The sequence below is a fragment of the Furipterus horrens genome, unplaced genomic scaffold (assembly GCF_987537825.1).
Source record: "Furipterus horrens unplaced genomic scaffold, mFurHor1.1.pri manual_scaffold_4, whole genome shotgun sequence".
In the NCBI taxonomy this organism is placed as follows: domain Eukaryota; kingdom Metazoa; phylum Chordata; class Mammalia; order Chiroptera; family Furipteridae; genus Furipterus; species Furipterus horrens.
The window spans coordinates 47,123,610-47,140,988 of record NW_028327174.1 but is presented as its reverse complement, the minus strand read 5'-3'; the positions used below and the strand labels follow the sequence as shown (position 1 = coordinate 47,140,988).

General features: G+C 38.3%; 1 protein-coding gene across 2 annotated transcripts in view; it reads right to left on the bottom strand.

Annotated features, from left to right (window-relative positions):
- Nucleotides 1–283: 283 nt before the first annotated feature.
- ANO6 (anoctamin 6) overlaps nt 284–17,379 on the bottom strand; it is a 187,129-nt gene continuing 170,033 nt past the window's right edge. For both annotated transcript variants that reach the window (XM_090273038.1, XM_090273039.1), the window contains exons 17-20: nt 14,064–14,269; nt 9,987–10,186; nt 8,855–8,960; nt 284–617 (exon numbers count right to left, since the gene is read on the bottom strand). In XM_090273038.1, coding sequence (XP_090129164.1) covers nt 411–617; nt 8,855–8,960; nt 9,987–10,186; nt 14,064–14,269 — 719 coding nt within the window. In that variant the 3' untranslated portion in view covers nt 284–410. The remainder of the gene's footprint in view (nt 618–8,854; nt 8,961–9,986; nt 10,187–14,063; nt 14,270–17,379) is intronic.

The following is a 17,379-nucleotide window of genomic DNA, read 5'->3' as shown; positions in this document are numbered from 1 at the left end:
GCATTCGGAGTGTTTCTTTGAGATGGAAACATAGGCCAAAGTGGAGACTGACACCGTTTCCTGTTAACTGAGGTTTCCTTTTCTGCAGGGGTGTGATATCACACCTATACATCATGAATTCTTGAGTCTATTTGTTACTTAATACAACATTCTAGCTGAATTCCACATTAGCAAGTTTTAATCATGCAAAAGCTAGCAAGTCTTGTCTTTAAAGATGGCATCAGAAGGGAGAGATAACTCTAGAACAGAGCTGGCAAAATGAAAAAATGAAACACGCCCTAAAAATAATCAGAGAAGAAAAAGAATCCATTCTGCTTTAGGAGGGGTGGTTTTTAAGCATTCTCATTAGAGTCATAATATTTTTTTGACAGAGCAAAGTTCTTTAAAGTGCTTCTCAGAACATAAAGCTCTTATTCTAATTTTGGTCGTAAATTGTTATCTATGGCTCCTATTATGCTCTCAGCTAGGGCCCCCATATTTTTGGTCATATCTTTGAGGTGATTCTCATGAAGAAGCTTCTGGGTTAGGTATTTTTCTCTCTTGATCTTGCTCTGCGTGCTTTTCGATACGTCTGGAATTACGTATGAAAGGAAAAATTTCACAGAGTAGATGATATGCTGCAGGAGAGAAGAAACAGGTCAATCGCAAAGACATGGAGGGGAACACAGAGTTCGTTACATTTCTATTTGCTGGTCACTATGGCAGTACATCTGGACCAGGCAGTAGGCATTCTACATGTACATCCGGTCTCCCTGTCCCCCCACACCCCAAACACACACAATATGGCTTTGCCGAGGAGCTACATGCTGGTACTTTTATCTATTTCAGAATATTATTTGCTATGTAGAAAAGAGTATACATAATATTTGTAACACTGACCACCACACTACAGCGCTGTAGTATTTTTGTGTGTGTTCCTTTCCTATCTTGTTCCCAAGCCCCAAAGGTTTTACCCCAAAGGTAAAAACTCTCCTATTTGTGCAAGTATATCATTTTTCATTTTTTACTTTTGAAAAAAGTTTTAAAAATATTTATATAGCCCAAAATAATATAGTTTGGTCTTACTTGATTTGAGCTTTATAAAACTCATAATATGGTACTGTATACAGTGTTTTGAAAATTGCCTTTTTCACTCAAAGCTAATTTTTAAGATTCATCAATGTTACTGTGTATAACTAGTCCATTTCCACTTCCCTATACTATTCCACTGTTTTAATACACTATAATTTATTCGTTCCCCTACAAAGGTATTGGGCTTGTTTTTAGCTTTTGTTTTAGAAACAATGATGCTGGGAATGTTCTTGTGTTTGGATCCAGAAGCATAACTGTGAGAGTTTCTTGAGTATGCACTGAGGCATGGAACTGCTGAGACCCTATGTTACACGCATGTTCAATTTTACAAGATGGCACTAAGTGTTTCCCAAAGCAGTTATTCCAGTTTGCACTCCCACCAGCAGTGTATGATGGTTTCAGCTGCTCTACATCCTTGTCACACTTGTTATTAGACCTGTTTTTTCTTTAACCAATGTAGGGATTATGAAATGGACTTTCACTTTGGTCTTACCTTGCATTTCCCTGATGACTAGTGAGATTGAACACTTTTTTATTTATTCATTATTCAAAAATCTCTGACATAGTAGGCGATAGAGATAATATACAGTAAGCACAATTAAAAACAAATTATACATAGTATTAAAAAGTGGTAAGAGCCATGGTGAATGATAAAACAAGGTAAGAGTTATTGTGAGTGTAATGGTGGGAGGTGAATGTTATATAGATTTTATATTGATTAGCTGGATATGCCTCATGGAGCAAAGATTTTGAATGAGGTGAGGGAATTAGCCATGCAGATGTCTGGAGGAAAGCCATTCTAGGTAAAGGGAAGAGCCAGTGCAGAGTCTACATAGTGGAACCTGCGGGATGAGGTCCAGAAGGGGCAAGGCTAAAGTGAAGTGAGCAAGGAGTGAAGTGACAACTGAGCACTAACCGAGTGTGGCTAAATTGCATAAGGCCTTTGACTTTTACTCTGAGTGAGATATGAAGACAATAAGGAGCCTAGTTAGGACACTGTTGGACTAACTCAGGCCAGACAAATAAAAAATAATGGTGGCTTTGACTTGGGTGGTAGCAGCAGAGTGGGTAAGAAGTGGTCATGTCTGTGGTGTATTTTCAAAGGAAAAGCCAACAGGAGTGGATGTGGGGTAAACAGGGAAGAGAAAATAAAGAGGATTCTAAGAATTCTGGCCTGAGCAACTGGTGAGATGGAACTACAGTAGTCCCTTGCTATATTGAAGTTCACTCATTGTAGCCTCACTGTATCGCGGGATTTTTAAAAACATTATATTTAATTATATATCACGGATTTTTCACTATATCGCGGGATTTTGTAGTACTGTATATGTATATTGTTAAAGTTACCTAAGTTTAAGAGTGTAGAATAAATTTAAGGTTCCTACTTTGCGGGGAGGTCTGGAATGTAATACCCACGATAAGTGAGGGAATACTGTACCACGATTCATAGCATAAATTCACTGTTCTGTGGACAGAACAGAGTTAGGGCAGGGTAGGGAGGAGAACATTAGAAGTAAATTTAAGCAAATATAGGAATTTGGGGCAGTATATTTAATATATCTGCTAGAGATCCAAGCAGAAAGGTCAAGTAGGCAGTTGGATTCATGGGTTGAGTTCAGAAGAGAGGTGTTTTGGAGATATCCATTCGTGAGGCATTGGTAGATATGTGGTTAAAGCCAATGGCTGTGAGTGGAGAGAAAAGCAGACAACCAGGGAATGAGCCCCAGGACCATTAAGGAGAAGAGAAGGAAGGTGCTGGTGAAGAAATTAAGAAGAGGCTGCCTAGCTGGGTAGGAGGAAAGGCAAAATAAATGTTTTCCTGAGAGCCAAGTGAAGAAGAATTTCAAGGAGGAGGGTGATTGGCTGTGTCAAATGCTTCTGATCAATTAGGTAATGTGAGGGTGGAGAATATTTTGAGATGAGAGACTGAGTATTGGAAATTATACAATAAGAGGCAAAAGTTGATATAGGAAAGAGTTCTTTTTCCATCTATTCTGAGGTAGGTAATATTTATAGATATGTGGATTTTCTGTTACACCACCCTTGCATTCCTGTGATAAAGTCAACGTGGTATGATGTCATCTTTTAAAAATATATTGTTTGAGTCAGTATGGACATTTTAAAAAGATCTTTGTATCTATGTAATGAGTGAGACTAGCTTATAATTTTCCTTTCTTTTGTCTGAGTTTAGGATGTAAAAGGAGTTGGCGAGGATTTCCTTTTAGTGATATCTGGAGGAGTTTGTATAAGTTTGAAATAATCTGGTCTAGAAAGTTTGGTATCACTCTCTTATAAAACCGTATGGTCTGGTGTTTTCATTGTGACAGATTTTTCAATTACTCCAAGTTTGGTTTAATTCTAGGTTTATAGTGACCGTTAGCATTTTGAAGATATTATTTTATGGCTTCTGTGTTGCTGTTAAGAGTTTACTCTCATTCTAATTTTAATTTTCTTCATCAGTCATCTGTCTTTATCTGTGGTTACTTTTAAGATCTTAAATTTGGTATGCTGCATTTTCCTTATAATGTGCATAAGTGTGGATTTTTTTTTCTTTCTGTTCTGCTTGATTCTTTTTGTGCTTTGTGTTCTGTGAACAGATGTTTTTCATTTGTTCTGAAAAAATTTTGGCCATTAACTCTGAATATTGCCTCTCCTCCACTATTCATATTTTTCTACTATAATTTTTTTGAAAGTTTGTTCTTTTCTTTTTATCTTCCATACTGCTTAACTTCTTTTTCATAGTTTCCATTTTCTTATCTCCCTGTCATGTGTTAGGGGTAGTTTTTTTAGACCTATCTTCAAATTCACTAATTCCTTCTTCTGACTTGCTTAAACTTTTATTTACTCCTTTTGTTAATTTTTCATTTCAACAACTATATTTTCATTTCTCAAAGTTCTAAGAAATTATTTTTCAAAAATTTATTGTTTGCTCATTTTGACTGTTGTTTAAACATTTTCACACACAATTAATACTCCTTATTGATAATTCAAAATCTTAGTTATTGATGGTTCAAATCAGTGTTTTTTTTTCTGACTCTCGTGTTTTTTTTTTCTATTTCACATAATTATTATTAATTTTTTGTGGGCTTTTTATTTATTTTTTGGTCATTTTTCCTTCTTGTAGAGGTGTATTATTTACTTACATTTTTTAATTTTTCAATTACAGTTGACACACAATATTATATTAGTTTCAGGTGTACAGCATTAATTAGATATTTATATAACATACTCACCTTGATAAATCTAGTACCCACCTGACACCATACATCGTTATTACAATATTATTCGCTATATTCCCAATGCTATACTTTATATCCCTATGACTATTCTGTAACTACCAATTTGTAATTAATTCCTTCACTTTTTAACTCTCCCCCCATCTGGTAACCATCAAAATAGTCTCTGTATCTATGAGTCTTTTTCTGTTCTGCTCTTTATTTTGTTTTTTAGATTCCACATATAAGTGAAATCATATGCCCTGTGTCCTCCTCTGTCTGACTTATTTCACTCAGAAAAATACCTTCTAGGTCTATCCATGTTGGTGTAGATGATGGCAAGATTTCATTCTTTTTCATGCATACACCACTTCTTTCTTCATTCATCTATTGATGGACACTTAGGTTGCTTCCATATCTTGGCTATTGTAAATCAGGCTTCAATAAACATATGAATGCATGTGTTTTTCAATTTAGTGTTTTGGGTTTCTTCAGATAAATACTCAGAAGTGAACTTGCTGGGTTCTTCCTTCTCCAGTTATAGCCTTTGTTTTAAAGTCCAATTTGTCTGGTGTAAGTATTGCTACCCCAGCATTTTTTTGCTTGTTTGTTTCATTGTCATGAAATATCTTTTTCCATCCCTTTACTTTCAGTCTTTGTGTGTGTATTATTAACTGAACTGTTGTAGGCAGCATATATGAGGGTCTAATTTTGTTATTCTTTCAGCCACTGTATGTCTTTTGATTGGAACATTTAATCCATTTATGTTTAAAGTAATTATTGATAGATATGTAGTTTTTACCATTCTATTCATATTTTTTATCTTGTTTTCCTCTTTCACTTAAGTCCCTTTAAGACTTTTTAAAAATACTGGTTTGTCAGTAATGAACTCCTTTGTTTTTTTCTTGTCTGGGAAGCTCTTTATCTGTCCTTAAATTCAAAATGATAGCTTTGCTGTGTAATCTTGGTGGTAGGTCCTTGCTTTTCCTCACTTTGAATATTTCATTTCATCTCTACGGCCTGCCAAGTTTCGTTGAGAAGTCAGCTGACAGTCTTATGGGAGCTTGCCTATAGATAACTACTTTTCTCTTGCTCCTTTTAAGACTCTCTCTGTTTTTAACCTTTGGCATTTTAATTATGATGTGTCTTGGTGTGGTCCTCTTTGAGTTCACCTTGTTTGGGCTTCTCTGCACTTCCTGGGCTTGTCTATTTCCTTCACCAGGTTAGGAAAATTTTCTGTCATTATTACTTCAAATAGGTTTTCAATTCCTTGCTCTTTCTCTTCTCCTTCCAGCATCATGATGTGAATGTTGGCATGCTTGATGTTGTCCCAGAGGTTCCTTAAAGTATCCTTATTTTTTGGATTCTTTTTTCTCTTTGTTGTTCTGATTGGGTGTTTTTTGCTATTTTACCTTCCAAATCGCTGATTTGATCCTCTGCTTTATGTATTCTACTTTTGATTCTTTCTAATGTATTCTTCATTTCTGACTGCTATTTTTGTGGTTTCTATGTCCTCTTTTATTCTGTTGAAGTTCTCACTAAGTTCCTTGAGCATTCTTGTAGCGTTTGTTTTAAATTCTGTTAAGGTAGATTGCTTGCCTCCATTTCATTAGCTCTTTCTGGAGCTATATCCTTATCTTTTATTTAGGGCATGTTTCTTTGTCTCCCCATTTTGGCTGACTCCCTGTATTTGTTTCTATGTATCAGATAGAGCTGTTACATCTCCCCATCTTGGTAGAGTGGCCTTATGTAGTCGGTGTCCCATGGGGTCCAGTCTCCCTTGTCACCTGACCTGGGTGCTCCTGGTATGTTCCTTGTGTGGGTTGTACACTCCTGTTGTAGGTGAGCCTTGACTGCAGTTTGGAGGGACTAACTCTTGGGATGACTGGTTGTAAGGACTGGTCATGACTACGGTGGAGGAGTTGTGTGGGGGTTGACCCTATGTACCAGGATTTGCTTTGGCAGGGCTCTGGCACCTGCAGAGTCTGACTTTTAAGTATGTCACTTTTGGAGGTGCTTGGGTCGTGCTCCAGTGTCATCTGAAGCTGGCCATAGGGTATGTTGCTTCTGTGGTCTCTTGGGGGCGTGCAGGCCAAGGTCAGCTGCTGCCTGTGCCTGGGGCCACTTAGCAAGAGGTATGGAGTACACTGAGGCCAAGTGCGGATAAATTGGGATTCATGAAACTTTGAGAGATTTCAGGAAAGTCTGCAGCATGAATCAAAACAGGTAATTTGTATGGAAAAGCCACCGGACTTGGCTTGGGGTGGGGTGGGGGTGCTGAAAATGGGGTGGGGCAAGGTCTCAGGGAATCACCAGGGCAGAGAGAACAGTGTTAGCCAGGTTGATGGAGAGTGAATGGCATCGGTCATCAGTCTGCACCTGAGGGGTGAGGAGGGGGGCTGGGCTCAGCACAGGCATAGTGGCTTCTGTGAACAATTTGGTTTGGGGGAAAGCTGACCCTCCCCTCCACCTCTCACCTGGATGCTAGACAATTCAGCTGCTCTGGATATGTCCCTGATGCCTATGAGCTGCTGCCCTAGAGCTGGATCTCAAGTGAGTCCACGAGTTGGCCCTTTAAGAGAAATGCTTGAGATGAACAGCCCTCCACTGCACTCAGCCACAATCCCTGCTGGTTTTTACAGCCAGAAGCTATGGGGACTTCTCTACCTGGCACTGGAACACTGGGCTGGGGGCCTGGTATAGGGCTGGGATCCCCGGCCACTCAGAGGAGACCTCCACAGTTGAGGTCCATCCTTATTTTTATCTACCACACACGAGTGTGGGACCGGCCCATTCCATGTCTCTGTCCCTGCTACAAGCCTCATCGTGGTTTTTCCTCTGTATCTAGTTCGGCTAGACTTCAGGTGGTCCCCAGTGATGGCTGTTCTGTAGTTTACTTGTAATTTTGAAATGGTCATGGGAGGAGGTGAGTACTGCATTTACCTTCATTGCCATATTGACTGGAAGCCTGTTCATCTTTGATTTTAAGCCTGTGTATTTGATGGTTTCAATTGAGAGACACATGAGGTCCAAATTGAGGACACCTTTCTCCAGAGAAGATATACATTTCCTTCTGCCCCGAGATGCTCTTTTGGGATTCCGAGCTGAGTCCTAGAGTCTCAAGCTTGGCTCTCCCACCTGCTCCTGCCCCACTTCTTGGTCTCCTTGAGCTTTTAGATGGAGACACCAGTAACAGCACTTGTTCTCAGAGCACTCCTGAACTTCAGGGGTGCCTGCTGCTCACCACTTTATTTGATCTCATCACCTGTGTTTTTCTTTCCTCTTGGTAGATTCCCCTCCCCTCTAGTGAACTCAAAAATGCAAAGGAAACTATGTTTTAAGCTGATTCTAATGTTTTATAGTGAGATGGCCCTCACGGAATCTAGTCCAGCATGACATCAAAAGCAGGACTCTAAACACTTTGGTAACTATATATCTGAATATAAACCAGTGACTCTTACTGTATACCAGATTCTGTACTTCAGGAATCCACTTATGATAGTGAGCTAATGATGAGTTATTTTCTTCTGTTGGCGTTTAAAAGTATGAGAATAATGGTCAAAGCCAAGTAGCCTATCCCACTTTATTCTTGCTAACAGATTATCATTTTATTCAGAGCAAACCACATACCCCCTGTCTCAGCATTCTTTGCTGCTAAGGAATCCTTTGCTATAAATCTAGCCAATGAGATGTAGATGGAAGTCTGCTCTGCAGCATTTTGGCGAAGCATTTTCTTTTCTGACCAAAAGGAACAGATATGGCTATCATCCCCCTTCTCCCCCTCAGCTAGGACGCAAATGTGTTATCTGGAATTGTAGCTGTCATACTGCAACCATAAAGTGGCACTTAATGAGAGAAAACCAAGAAAACCAGAGAAACGTCTTTATATCAGTGAGCTGGTATTGATTCAGGGGCAATCACCTACTTCCAGTGAAGTTTATGTGAGAAAAATCAACCTTGATTTGTTCAAGTCATTACATGGGTGTTCTGTTTCTCACAGTTAAATGTAATCCTAACTGAGCACACCAACCAAGTAATTTCTGAGGCTTGGGAATTTAGTAGGAGTTATTCACTCAGTGGGAGAAGTAAGGTTGGCTAGATCAATTTCAAATTTATAGCTGCCTTAATCATTTTTCAGAGCTAGTTAATTTTAAGAATAGAAAAAGTATAAAAATGTATATTATGAAAATCAATAAAAAATAATACAAATAAAACTATTAGAGCAATAAGTTTCTCAAGGGCAGAGATCACATCTTACTCATTTTGAATAATAAGGTCCTTCTCTGCCTTCCATGTAGCCCAGGGCCCCGACTACCAACAATTAATACTGAATTGAAAAGAATTGAATCCCCTTAGCACACAACATGCTTTTAACTTTTAAAGCAGATAAGCAACTTCATTTAATTAATGTGAGCTTTATTGGTATTCTCAGGTCAGATCTGATTAATAAATGTCCTAAAATAATTATTAGCATGAGATAAGTCAGAGTTGGCAACACTTAAATCTGATGAAAGTATAATGCAAATATACTGCATTATAAACTTTCAAAGTACGTATACTTCTCCTACCTCCATGACAATGATAAAAGCCAGCTTGGCAGCGATCACATGCCAATAGTAGATGTTGTGTTTATATTCTTGGGGGTGTCCAGGAGGGTACCGGAAATCACGATACCTGGAAACAAAATGGAGGCGGATCAGGAGATAATTCTTTTTTGTCAAATACTGTAAACAAGGGCCCGTTTAAAAAGAGGTCATATTTAATGCAATGCGTTTTAAAATTGGACATCATATAAATAATCTCCAAGAGTTTAATTTGGTGACAAAACCCTGAAGAACTATTCCAGAAATATTTGGAATGCAATAGGAAAATGATGGTAATGACAGATAACATTGTAAAAACAGAATAAAAGTATCTTAAAATTTTTTGCCAGAGTTTACCTTTGCTGTCTCAAGAGTATAACTAAAATAACTGAGTGTATTTTCAGAAACATGTTTATAAATTTATTTATATACTGAGTTCGCTTAGCTATGGGGCTCTCTTTCCCTATAGAAAGTACTGTCAGCTTGGTAAGATTTTCTTACTAATTTCCTTGTTGTCAGATGTCACGTGCTACTGCTGCTAGTGTCTCTCCCTCAGGTAGCGTATCTCCAATTTTCCTCCTGTAACTTATTAGACCTAGAAGAGTTTAATTACTCTTTAGAATTACATAAAACAGATTCTGTGTGGAATTCTGAAGAGGCTCTACAATGTATAACTTCGAAACATTTATTTGGGGCTTATTTCTGGTTTCTTGGTTATGTTGTTAAGAATCTGAATCAAAGAATGCTTTGAAGAGTGGAACTAAATAAATTTAAAATCCTCCTTTAGGTTTAAGATCGATTGAACAAAATATTCGATCACCTATAGTCAACAAACTTCATCAACTGGTAATTTAGTTCAAGTATACTGTCCACAGTTGATATAACCAGCCATTATAATCAATGCAGAATGCTTTGGAATATCTTTAGAGAATACTGCTGGCTAGCATTTTTGTGTTTCTTTGTTAAGTGAGGGTGCTAGTTTGTCATCATTCATTGTTGCTGAGTTCTGCTTGAATAATAGAGTTGTAACAAATGAATTATCTTGCTTTTTGAAACTCTTAGCTCTTCATTTCTAAGAAATAAGACTTTTGTCTTAAACACACTAAGTAGAACTTGCCTGCATATGGTATGGTTATGCCCAGAGTACGGATTTTCCCTGTTACTGCTTTTGAAGTCCGTGACGTTGAAGAAGGAGAGAGAGTTGTTGATGTATCCCTGCATGGTGTAGTGGGTGTGGTTCCCATAGGGAGGGACAGAGAAGGACCAGTAATACACCAGGCGGGGGATCATGTCCGACGTGAAGGCAATAATCATGGCCTGTTGTTGGGAGAAAAACAAGAAAGGGGCATTAACTTGGAGCCTTTATGGCTATGTTAACAAACAGGCTAGAATTACATTTTTATCAGTTAATTGTTTTTAAAATTAAAGATTCAGAAATGTTAATTCTTTCCTAACTATATCTAAAACAAATGGATACAGATAGTGAATATCCTAGAAATCTTTGAGCAGTTGCTTTAAAATAGAATACTTTCCTTTTGGTCTTAAATTCTAAGAAATGTCCAGAAGTCTTATCTGCAGTTCAAAAGCAATGGCCTAATAGTTGCCTGTTATGTTTCTTGAGTAAATATAATTGTGGACTCTGGTATTGTGGATAATTCAAGAGTTGCTTGCATATAATATATGTATATTTTATTTTCAAAAATTAGAATATAACAAAATTCAATCAACCTAGGAGCTCTAGACAATATAATTTAAACCTTTTATGATTTAGATGTGGAATACCCTTTTGCAAATACTGTCAATATTCTAAAAATAATTTGGTTTTATATAATGCCTTTGTAAATAGTTGATATAAAACTGATTTTTTAAAATCACTTGCCACTTAAAAATAGACTATAAACTGTATAAAATACATTTTCCTTGATCTAAGTTAATAATAGCCTTTAAATTCATGTTTTTCTCTATAGAATCTATACTTGTTTCAACAAGTCAGACTATAGTCTGATTTATTTTAAACTGTCAGTACATACTTATGTATGCTGCTTCATTAGAGAGCAATAATTTTAAAATTAGTTTTATTAAAATGTAGATAGCAACCAAAAAAAAAAAAAACTATTTCGGTTGCTCCATTCACAGTCAAGCAATTATGTCTATTTTGTTAGATCTAATATCTAACCCTCTATTCTTCCAAAAGTTTAAATGGATAAAGTTATGAACATTATAAATTATCAAATAACAAAGTTTAGTGTGTTTCCAGATTAAAGGAAAATGGGTCCAACTTAAATCTGGGTCTGAAGTAGGCAGATATTTATTTGGCTGTAAAGCTATTATGCATCACATAAATTTTCTCTAAAAATTTTTATTTTTGGCTTTAATCTTTCCAATGTGTAAAATTGGTTTAGAGGAAGGAAAAAGTAAAAATATATATTCCAATCCAAATTCTATGTGAATAAACAAAGCTAAACAAAGCTCACTGATTCAGTCATTTATTGAAGGAGAAGAACAGACTTTTGGGGGGCACAATATGTTTTTTAATAGTATTCATCTGAACATATGGTTTAGACACAGCGAGACCACAAGCTAACAAACAATATCCCAGGCAAAGCAAGAAAAACAACTAAGGGGCTTTTCTAGTACAAAATATCCCCCCGTGGAACCAGCTTTGCCATTTCCTCTGATAAGAAATAGTGAAATATTTCTCTCTGTGTGTGTGTGTGTGTGTGTGTGTGTGTGTCTGCCTGAGTGTCAGTGGTGGTGGTGGTGGTGGTGGTGTAATACAAGACTATTTTTCCAGATTTCAACAGTTTAAAAATGGTTGTTAATTTACTCAACTATAGCTTTTTATAGAATCATCAGCAGATGTGCTTTAGGAAGCTACAAAAATCCTGACAAGGAAGTTAATTCTATTATCTTCTGACAAGATACTTTTTCCTCCCGAATTGAGCTGCTTTGAGACATGCTGCAAGAGCACAAATAAATTCAGTGTGCTTCATTTCCCATGCTGTTCCAAACACAGTTTTCCATTTATAACAAAATAAATTAAAATTGGCCTTCAATAGCTGATGCTCTGGCATGATACAACAATGTCAGTTCAGCTTATTATTGAACTAGCAGCTTTAAAATGAATTATTATATACCAAAGTCCTGCTTAATGTCCATCCTCATCCCTGGTAGCTGTTTCCTTCTTCCTACAGTTAACAGTTCTCTCACTACGGAAAGTGAGCCTTTCTCGTGCACGTCAGACTGGGAGGCACACATTGGGTAGGTGAGGGGATAATATACACATATAAGAAAATGAGGCCAAAGTCACTTGGGTAAGAAGCAGTGGCACCAAGGAGCAGGCGTGTGTGTGCCTGTGTGTATACCCTTGTGCACACACACAGAGTAGCCCTGGAAACACATCCAATATGCCATCTGTGCTGATGGAATGGAGCCAGGCTGGGGCTGCTAGGAAAAGGTGCCTAAAACAATCAGACCAGACGCTTGAGGAATGGGGAATATGATTCAATTGAATTTTCTGGTTAGCTGAAGGTCAGACAAAAACCTTTTAGTTTCAAACCTTGTTGCTGAAAATTTTGCTAAAGCTCCCAAGTCCACGTTCCTGCCACGCTTAGTGTCGTGCAGCATATTGAACATGACAGACTCATTCTCTTATGACTGTGGAACTTGAAAGGCCTGTCATAGTTCTAAATTTCAGTCTTCTTCATTTCGCAGCACAGTGGATGCTGAAGGTGTGGACTCTTTGGATGAATGGAAACCGGCATTACCTATTAGTTGCTTTTCTGTGTATGATTTGGATCTTGCTCCAAAAAGGAGGGATAACATTCAATTCAAATAAGTTGAGGGTTCTTGGGGGTGATAGTTGGGTTCCATGTAACTAACCATGGTCCAGAGAGTGACACATTGTACAATTCTTGTGCCTCTAGTTTAGACACCTGTCAAAGTCGACCCAGAGCTGCTGTTGATGATGATGAGTCATCAAGAGGAGAAACAGCGGCAGCTAATATTCCATGAGGACCAGGCTCTGTGTGCTTCTTGCATGAGCTCACTGAATTCCCTAACCGCCCTTGTGGTGTATGATATGCTAAAAGTGTGTGATAGAGAATTAATCAATTTATAAATGATGAAATGAACTCTGAGCGTTAAAGCCTGGCGCAAGGTCGTGCAGCTGGGAAGCTGTTGTGCTGGGGGGCTGACCCCAGAGTCAGCATCGATCAGCAACGTCCCCATCCAGGAGCCTGACCCACGGGGCTCTGCTGGATTCTGTTCTGTTTTGGCAAGTGCTTGTGGGACAAAGCTAGGGACTTGGAAAGTGTGGCTTGATGAAGAAATTAAAACTGGGATATTATTTTGTTGGGGGCGATGACCTGGGAGTGAAATAGGGAAGAAATAACCCTGGTTGTAATAGTACTTCCAAGGCAGGAGGCCCCCTGATGAGCTGGCATGGGAATTGGTCTGCCTGAGAAAGCTAGGTCCCTGTTGGCTTGTGGGGAAAAAAAAGAGACTGACTGTTCAGACAGGTCCATAATCAATATAGGTTGCAAACAGCTGAGATACAAGCAGGCTATGAGGCTGCTTAGCTAATAAGCAGAGAGTGGCTCAAAGTGACTAAGGAGGAGAGATGAGACCCACCCTAAACCCACCTTCTTAAAGAACCTCTGCCCTAGGATACAAGGAAGGTAATGCTAATTGCAAATTTAATTCATCACCAAATAGTTAATATTTCAAGTTGATAATTTGATACAGATGCTAAAATATGGTAGAATGATAACTGTTATCTTAGGGTCCTCACACTCTAAATGGATAGATTTTTATCTCTATTATAAAAGTACTTTTGGATAACTCCTTTTATAGTCATGTGGAATTTGCAGTCAGTACTTACTGTTATTACTATTACCATGCTATTGAATAAAAATTTGGGCAAATGTGCAACAATAATATAATGGTTACTCTTCTTGGCAACTGCCTCTGTAAGAGGTCTTTACTTTGTCACAAGTAATAATTATAAAGAAACAAACTACGCTTAAAAATAACAATTACAAGTATTACAACTATGTTGTTTATATGGATAATAGTCTTGGCATCTTTCTTTCATTTTAAGAAATACCAAAACATATGATTCCTTAGATAGCAAAGCTAACGCATTTTTGCACTTTTCCATGTGTTTGCCCCGTGAAGCCTCGGTTTTACTCACATTGGTCACCACAGCCAGAATCGCTATTCCTTGCATGATGGGCTCCCATGCTCCGATGTCCTGGGCTTTTTCTGGCACCATGCGTCTATACTGGGTAGTCATTTTCCACGCGTCCACTCTTATTTCCAATATATTGTTCACCAGAGCCAACAGAGGGGCCAGTGGAAAAGAGGCCACAAATAAGGTGACAAACCCAAACTGAATAACTGTCAATGAAATGGACACACATCATGGAGTGGTGGATGGATGGAAAGACAACACATCGTCCTTTACTCTTGTAAAGAAAGAGAAAGGCAAACAGCAAACCACCAAAGAGAACAGACATTTATGGTACTAATAATGTTCAACAGTGAAAGAATTCAAACAAAACACAAATACTCTGAGATCTCTAGGAAAAAGACAAATTATGACTGTTTCTTTCACATGTACACTCAATAGAGATAATATATTTAAAAATCTTTAATCAACCAAGGTTATTTGCTGGTAAATGAACTTGGGACACTCTAAGCATATTACTCATTCTCAATGTTGAAATAACAGACTATTGGAAGATGATCAGTGATCTAGGATTTAAAAAAGAAAATATTGTGGAAGTACCCAAAACAAGTTAAAAAGAAATAAGATATGCACCTTTGGGAAGACTATACGCTTCGAGAATGTTGGAGGAAATAGGCTGATAAAAGGCAAACGAGCAAGCTCCTCCGAGTCTGCGAGTGCAGCACATCCAGAGAATCTGAGGTATTACTACACATCACAGAAATGTGTGTGATAGAAGTGTCTTAGGTAAAAATATAATCTTTCTTCAGGAATTTTTATCTTGAAGTTGCTGCAGTCCACATGGTCACACTAAGTCAACATTCAAATGGTGGCTCAGAAGTTCTCTTCTCCTTGTCTAAGTTACGTGACCTATACTATATTATACTTTTCAGCGTTAGACCCTTCCCTCCAAACTGGCAGGCCTGTAATCTAGTACAGGTATGTAACTAAGGCTGTGGATGAGAGGAAAATGTACCGCTTTTTTAAAGCTAGTGCTTAGTCAAGGGGCGGGGACCACTCCAGCCAGGAAAAGAAAGGCTTGGTAGGAGAAGCTGGAAATTGCTTCTGGTCTCAGAGGCCAGGGTGCGTTATAGAAAAGCAGACAGATGTGGTCATATTCAGTGAAATCAGATAAGCAGGGACCAGAGTTAGTGATGTCGTAGAGTCAGCAGCATAGCATCAAGCAGTGATGTCACTATCTGTGTCTATGACTCATCTAACCCCACATGAACTCACCTACCTGCCGGGGCTGGGAACAGGAATGAATGGAGTGGGCACAGTCAACTGTGGCGGACTGGCAAGTGCATGTGTTAATTAACAGGACCACTTGCAGTTGCCAGATCTCATTATTCAAGAGAAGCCAGAAATTAGGACTGTATTAGCAATAAACTCAGCTAAAAATCCAAAAAAAGAAAAGATACTATTTATAATGACAATAAAGGCACAGACTATTTAGAAATTAGTAAGAAATGTTAAGACCGTTATGATGACTTAAAAAGTAAAGTAAAACAAATAATGATGCATGAATAAATGGTGGATTGTTTGGGCAAACTCAATTTGGGGACATACCAAATTTTCTCCCTCAAATTCTAATTTATATTTTAATGCAAACTGAGTTAATAATCCCAAATGAATTTAAGAAAAAAAGCTAAAAGGTGACCCTAAAGTTCTTCAAGAAGTATACACAAATACAATAATAACGAGGTATGTTTGAACTGGCAGTATTGGGGACATTCTGAAAAGTAATAAACCGGGACCAGCTCTATGACATATTAATGAATATTACTATGCTATGATAATTGAGTTTACAATAGGTACGTTAATAGGTAGTATGAATTGAACAGAAAAGATTTGAAGAATAGATGCAGATATTCATGGGATTTTAATGTTTTATAAAAGTGATACTTCAAATCAGTAGATTCAAGCATGGAATAATTAGCTCTACACTGGAAAAACTGGTATGTTTTCACTTTGACACTGAAAAAAATTCCAGGTGGTATAATCTGTTCTGATAGTCAAGAAAGAAGAACTTTCTAAACAACTTGTGAAAACAAGGAGAGAAAGCAAGGACCTACCGATTCAGTCCAGCAAGGCAAAAAGCACCCACTGGAGAAACCAGAATAACCACCGCCCGGGACTGCTTCATGACCTGTGTTGCTCTCTAATACTTGGCGTGCTTTCTCCTTCACCTTAAAACCAGGTTCCCTGAGGAACCTACGCTGTTTCCCCACCACACGTCCCCCGCAGTCCTCACCGCGGCCCCGAGACTCCTCTCGCTCACTCTGCTGGCGGCTGCATAACGCAGAGCCACTGGCCATTTCAGTTCTTATTGATTTGATCATTAGGGAGCTTTTGATAGAGCCAAACATTTCCCTCTCTGTGGAATGTTTTCCTTAAATTTTGAAAAGCCAAGGGGTATGTGAGTATCTGTGTATATATGTAAATATAAAAATAAATAAAAATATATTTACATATTTATACATACACATGCTTTAAAAAAAAAATAAAGCTACCTAGCTCTAGTGCTTTTTCCATTTTGGAAAGTTCATCCTGCAAGGACAAGGAAACATCAGTGCAGGTGCTGGATGGGAACAGCACAGATGAGGGTGGGGGGGACGACAGGCCTGCGTCCGGAAGAGAGAGAATGTGTGTGTGTGTGTGTGTGTGTGTGTGTGTGTGTGTGTGTGTGTGTGTGTGGGCGGGGGGAGGTGTAGCCCTGGGGAGAGAGGAACAGAAAGGGGGTGGTGCAAGGAGATAGCAAAGAACAGTTGATATGTTAATTAGAGGAAATTAAAGGCAGAAAATAATATATGGAGTTCATTGTTTTAATAAATTTTTAAAAATTAACTTAGGGATGGAGGAAGGTGAGGTTGAACAGGGCCCACTTCATCACTTCCCTGCATTTCATGTCTGGCTTGTGCCCACTGGGAAGGCATCGCCAAGTTCTGGAGACACTGGTCTCTGTGCAGTGCTGTGCTCTATGTACAAAATGCTATCTTATGACTGACAGCCTATTTCTCTTATTATTAATCCCATGTCTGAGATTTCAGAAGTCAGAACCACACGTTTGGGGAGGCAACTTTGGTTAACACCCCAGGATTTCTCTGACAATCTCAAAGGCTGGTGGGCAATTTGCTAAATAAAAGAAAAAGAAATTTCATTCAAAAGTTCTCCCCACAAAACATATGCCATACAGAACTTCGTGGGAGTGGCTGGGGCAATCTTAATGTAAATTCAACTCACAGTGGTACGTGTGTGTTGAAACTCCTAGCTGAAGTCA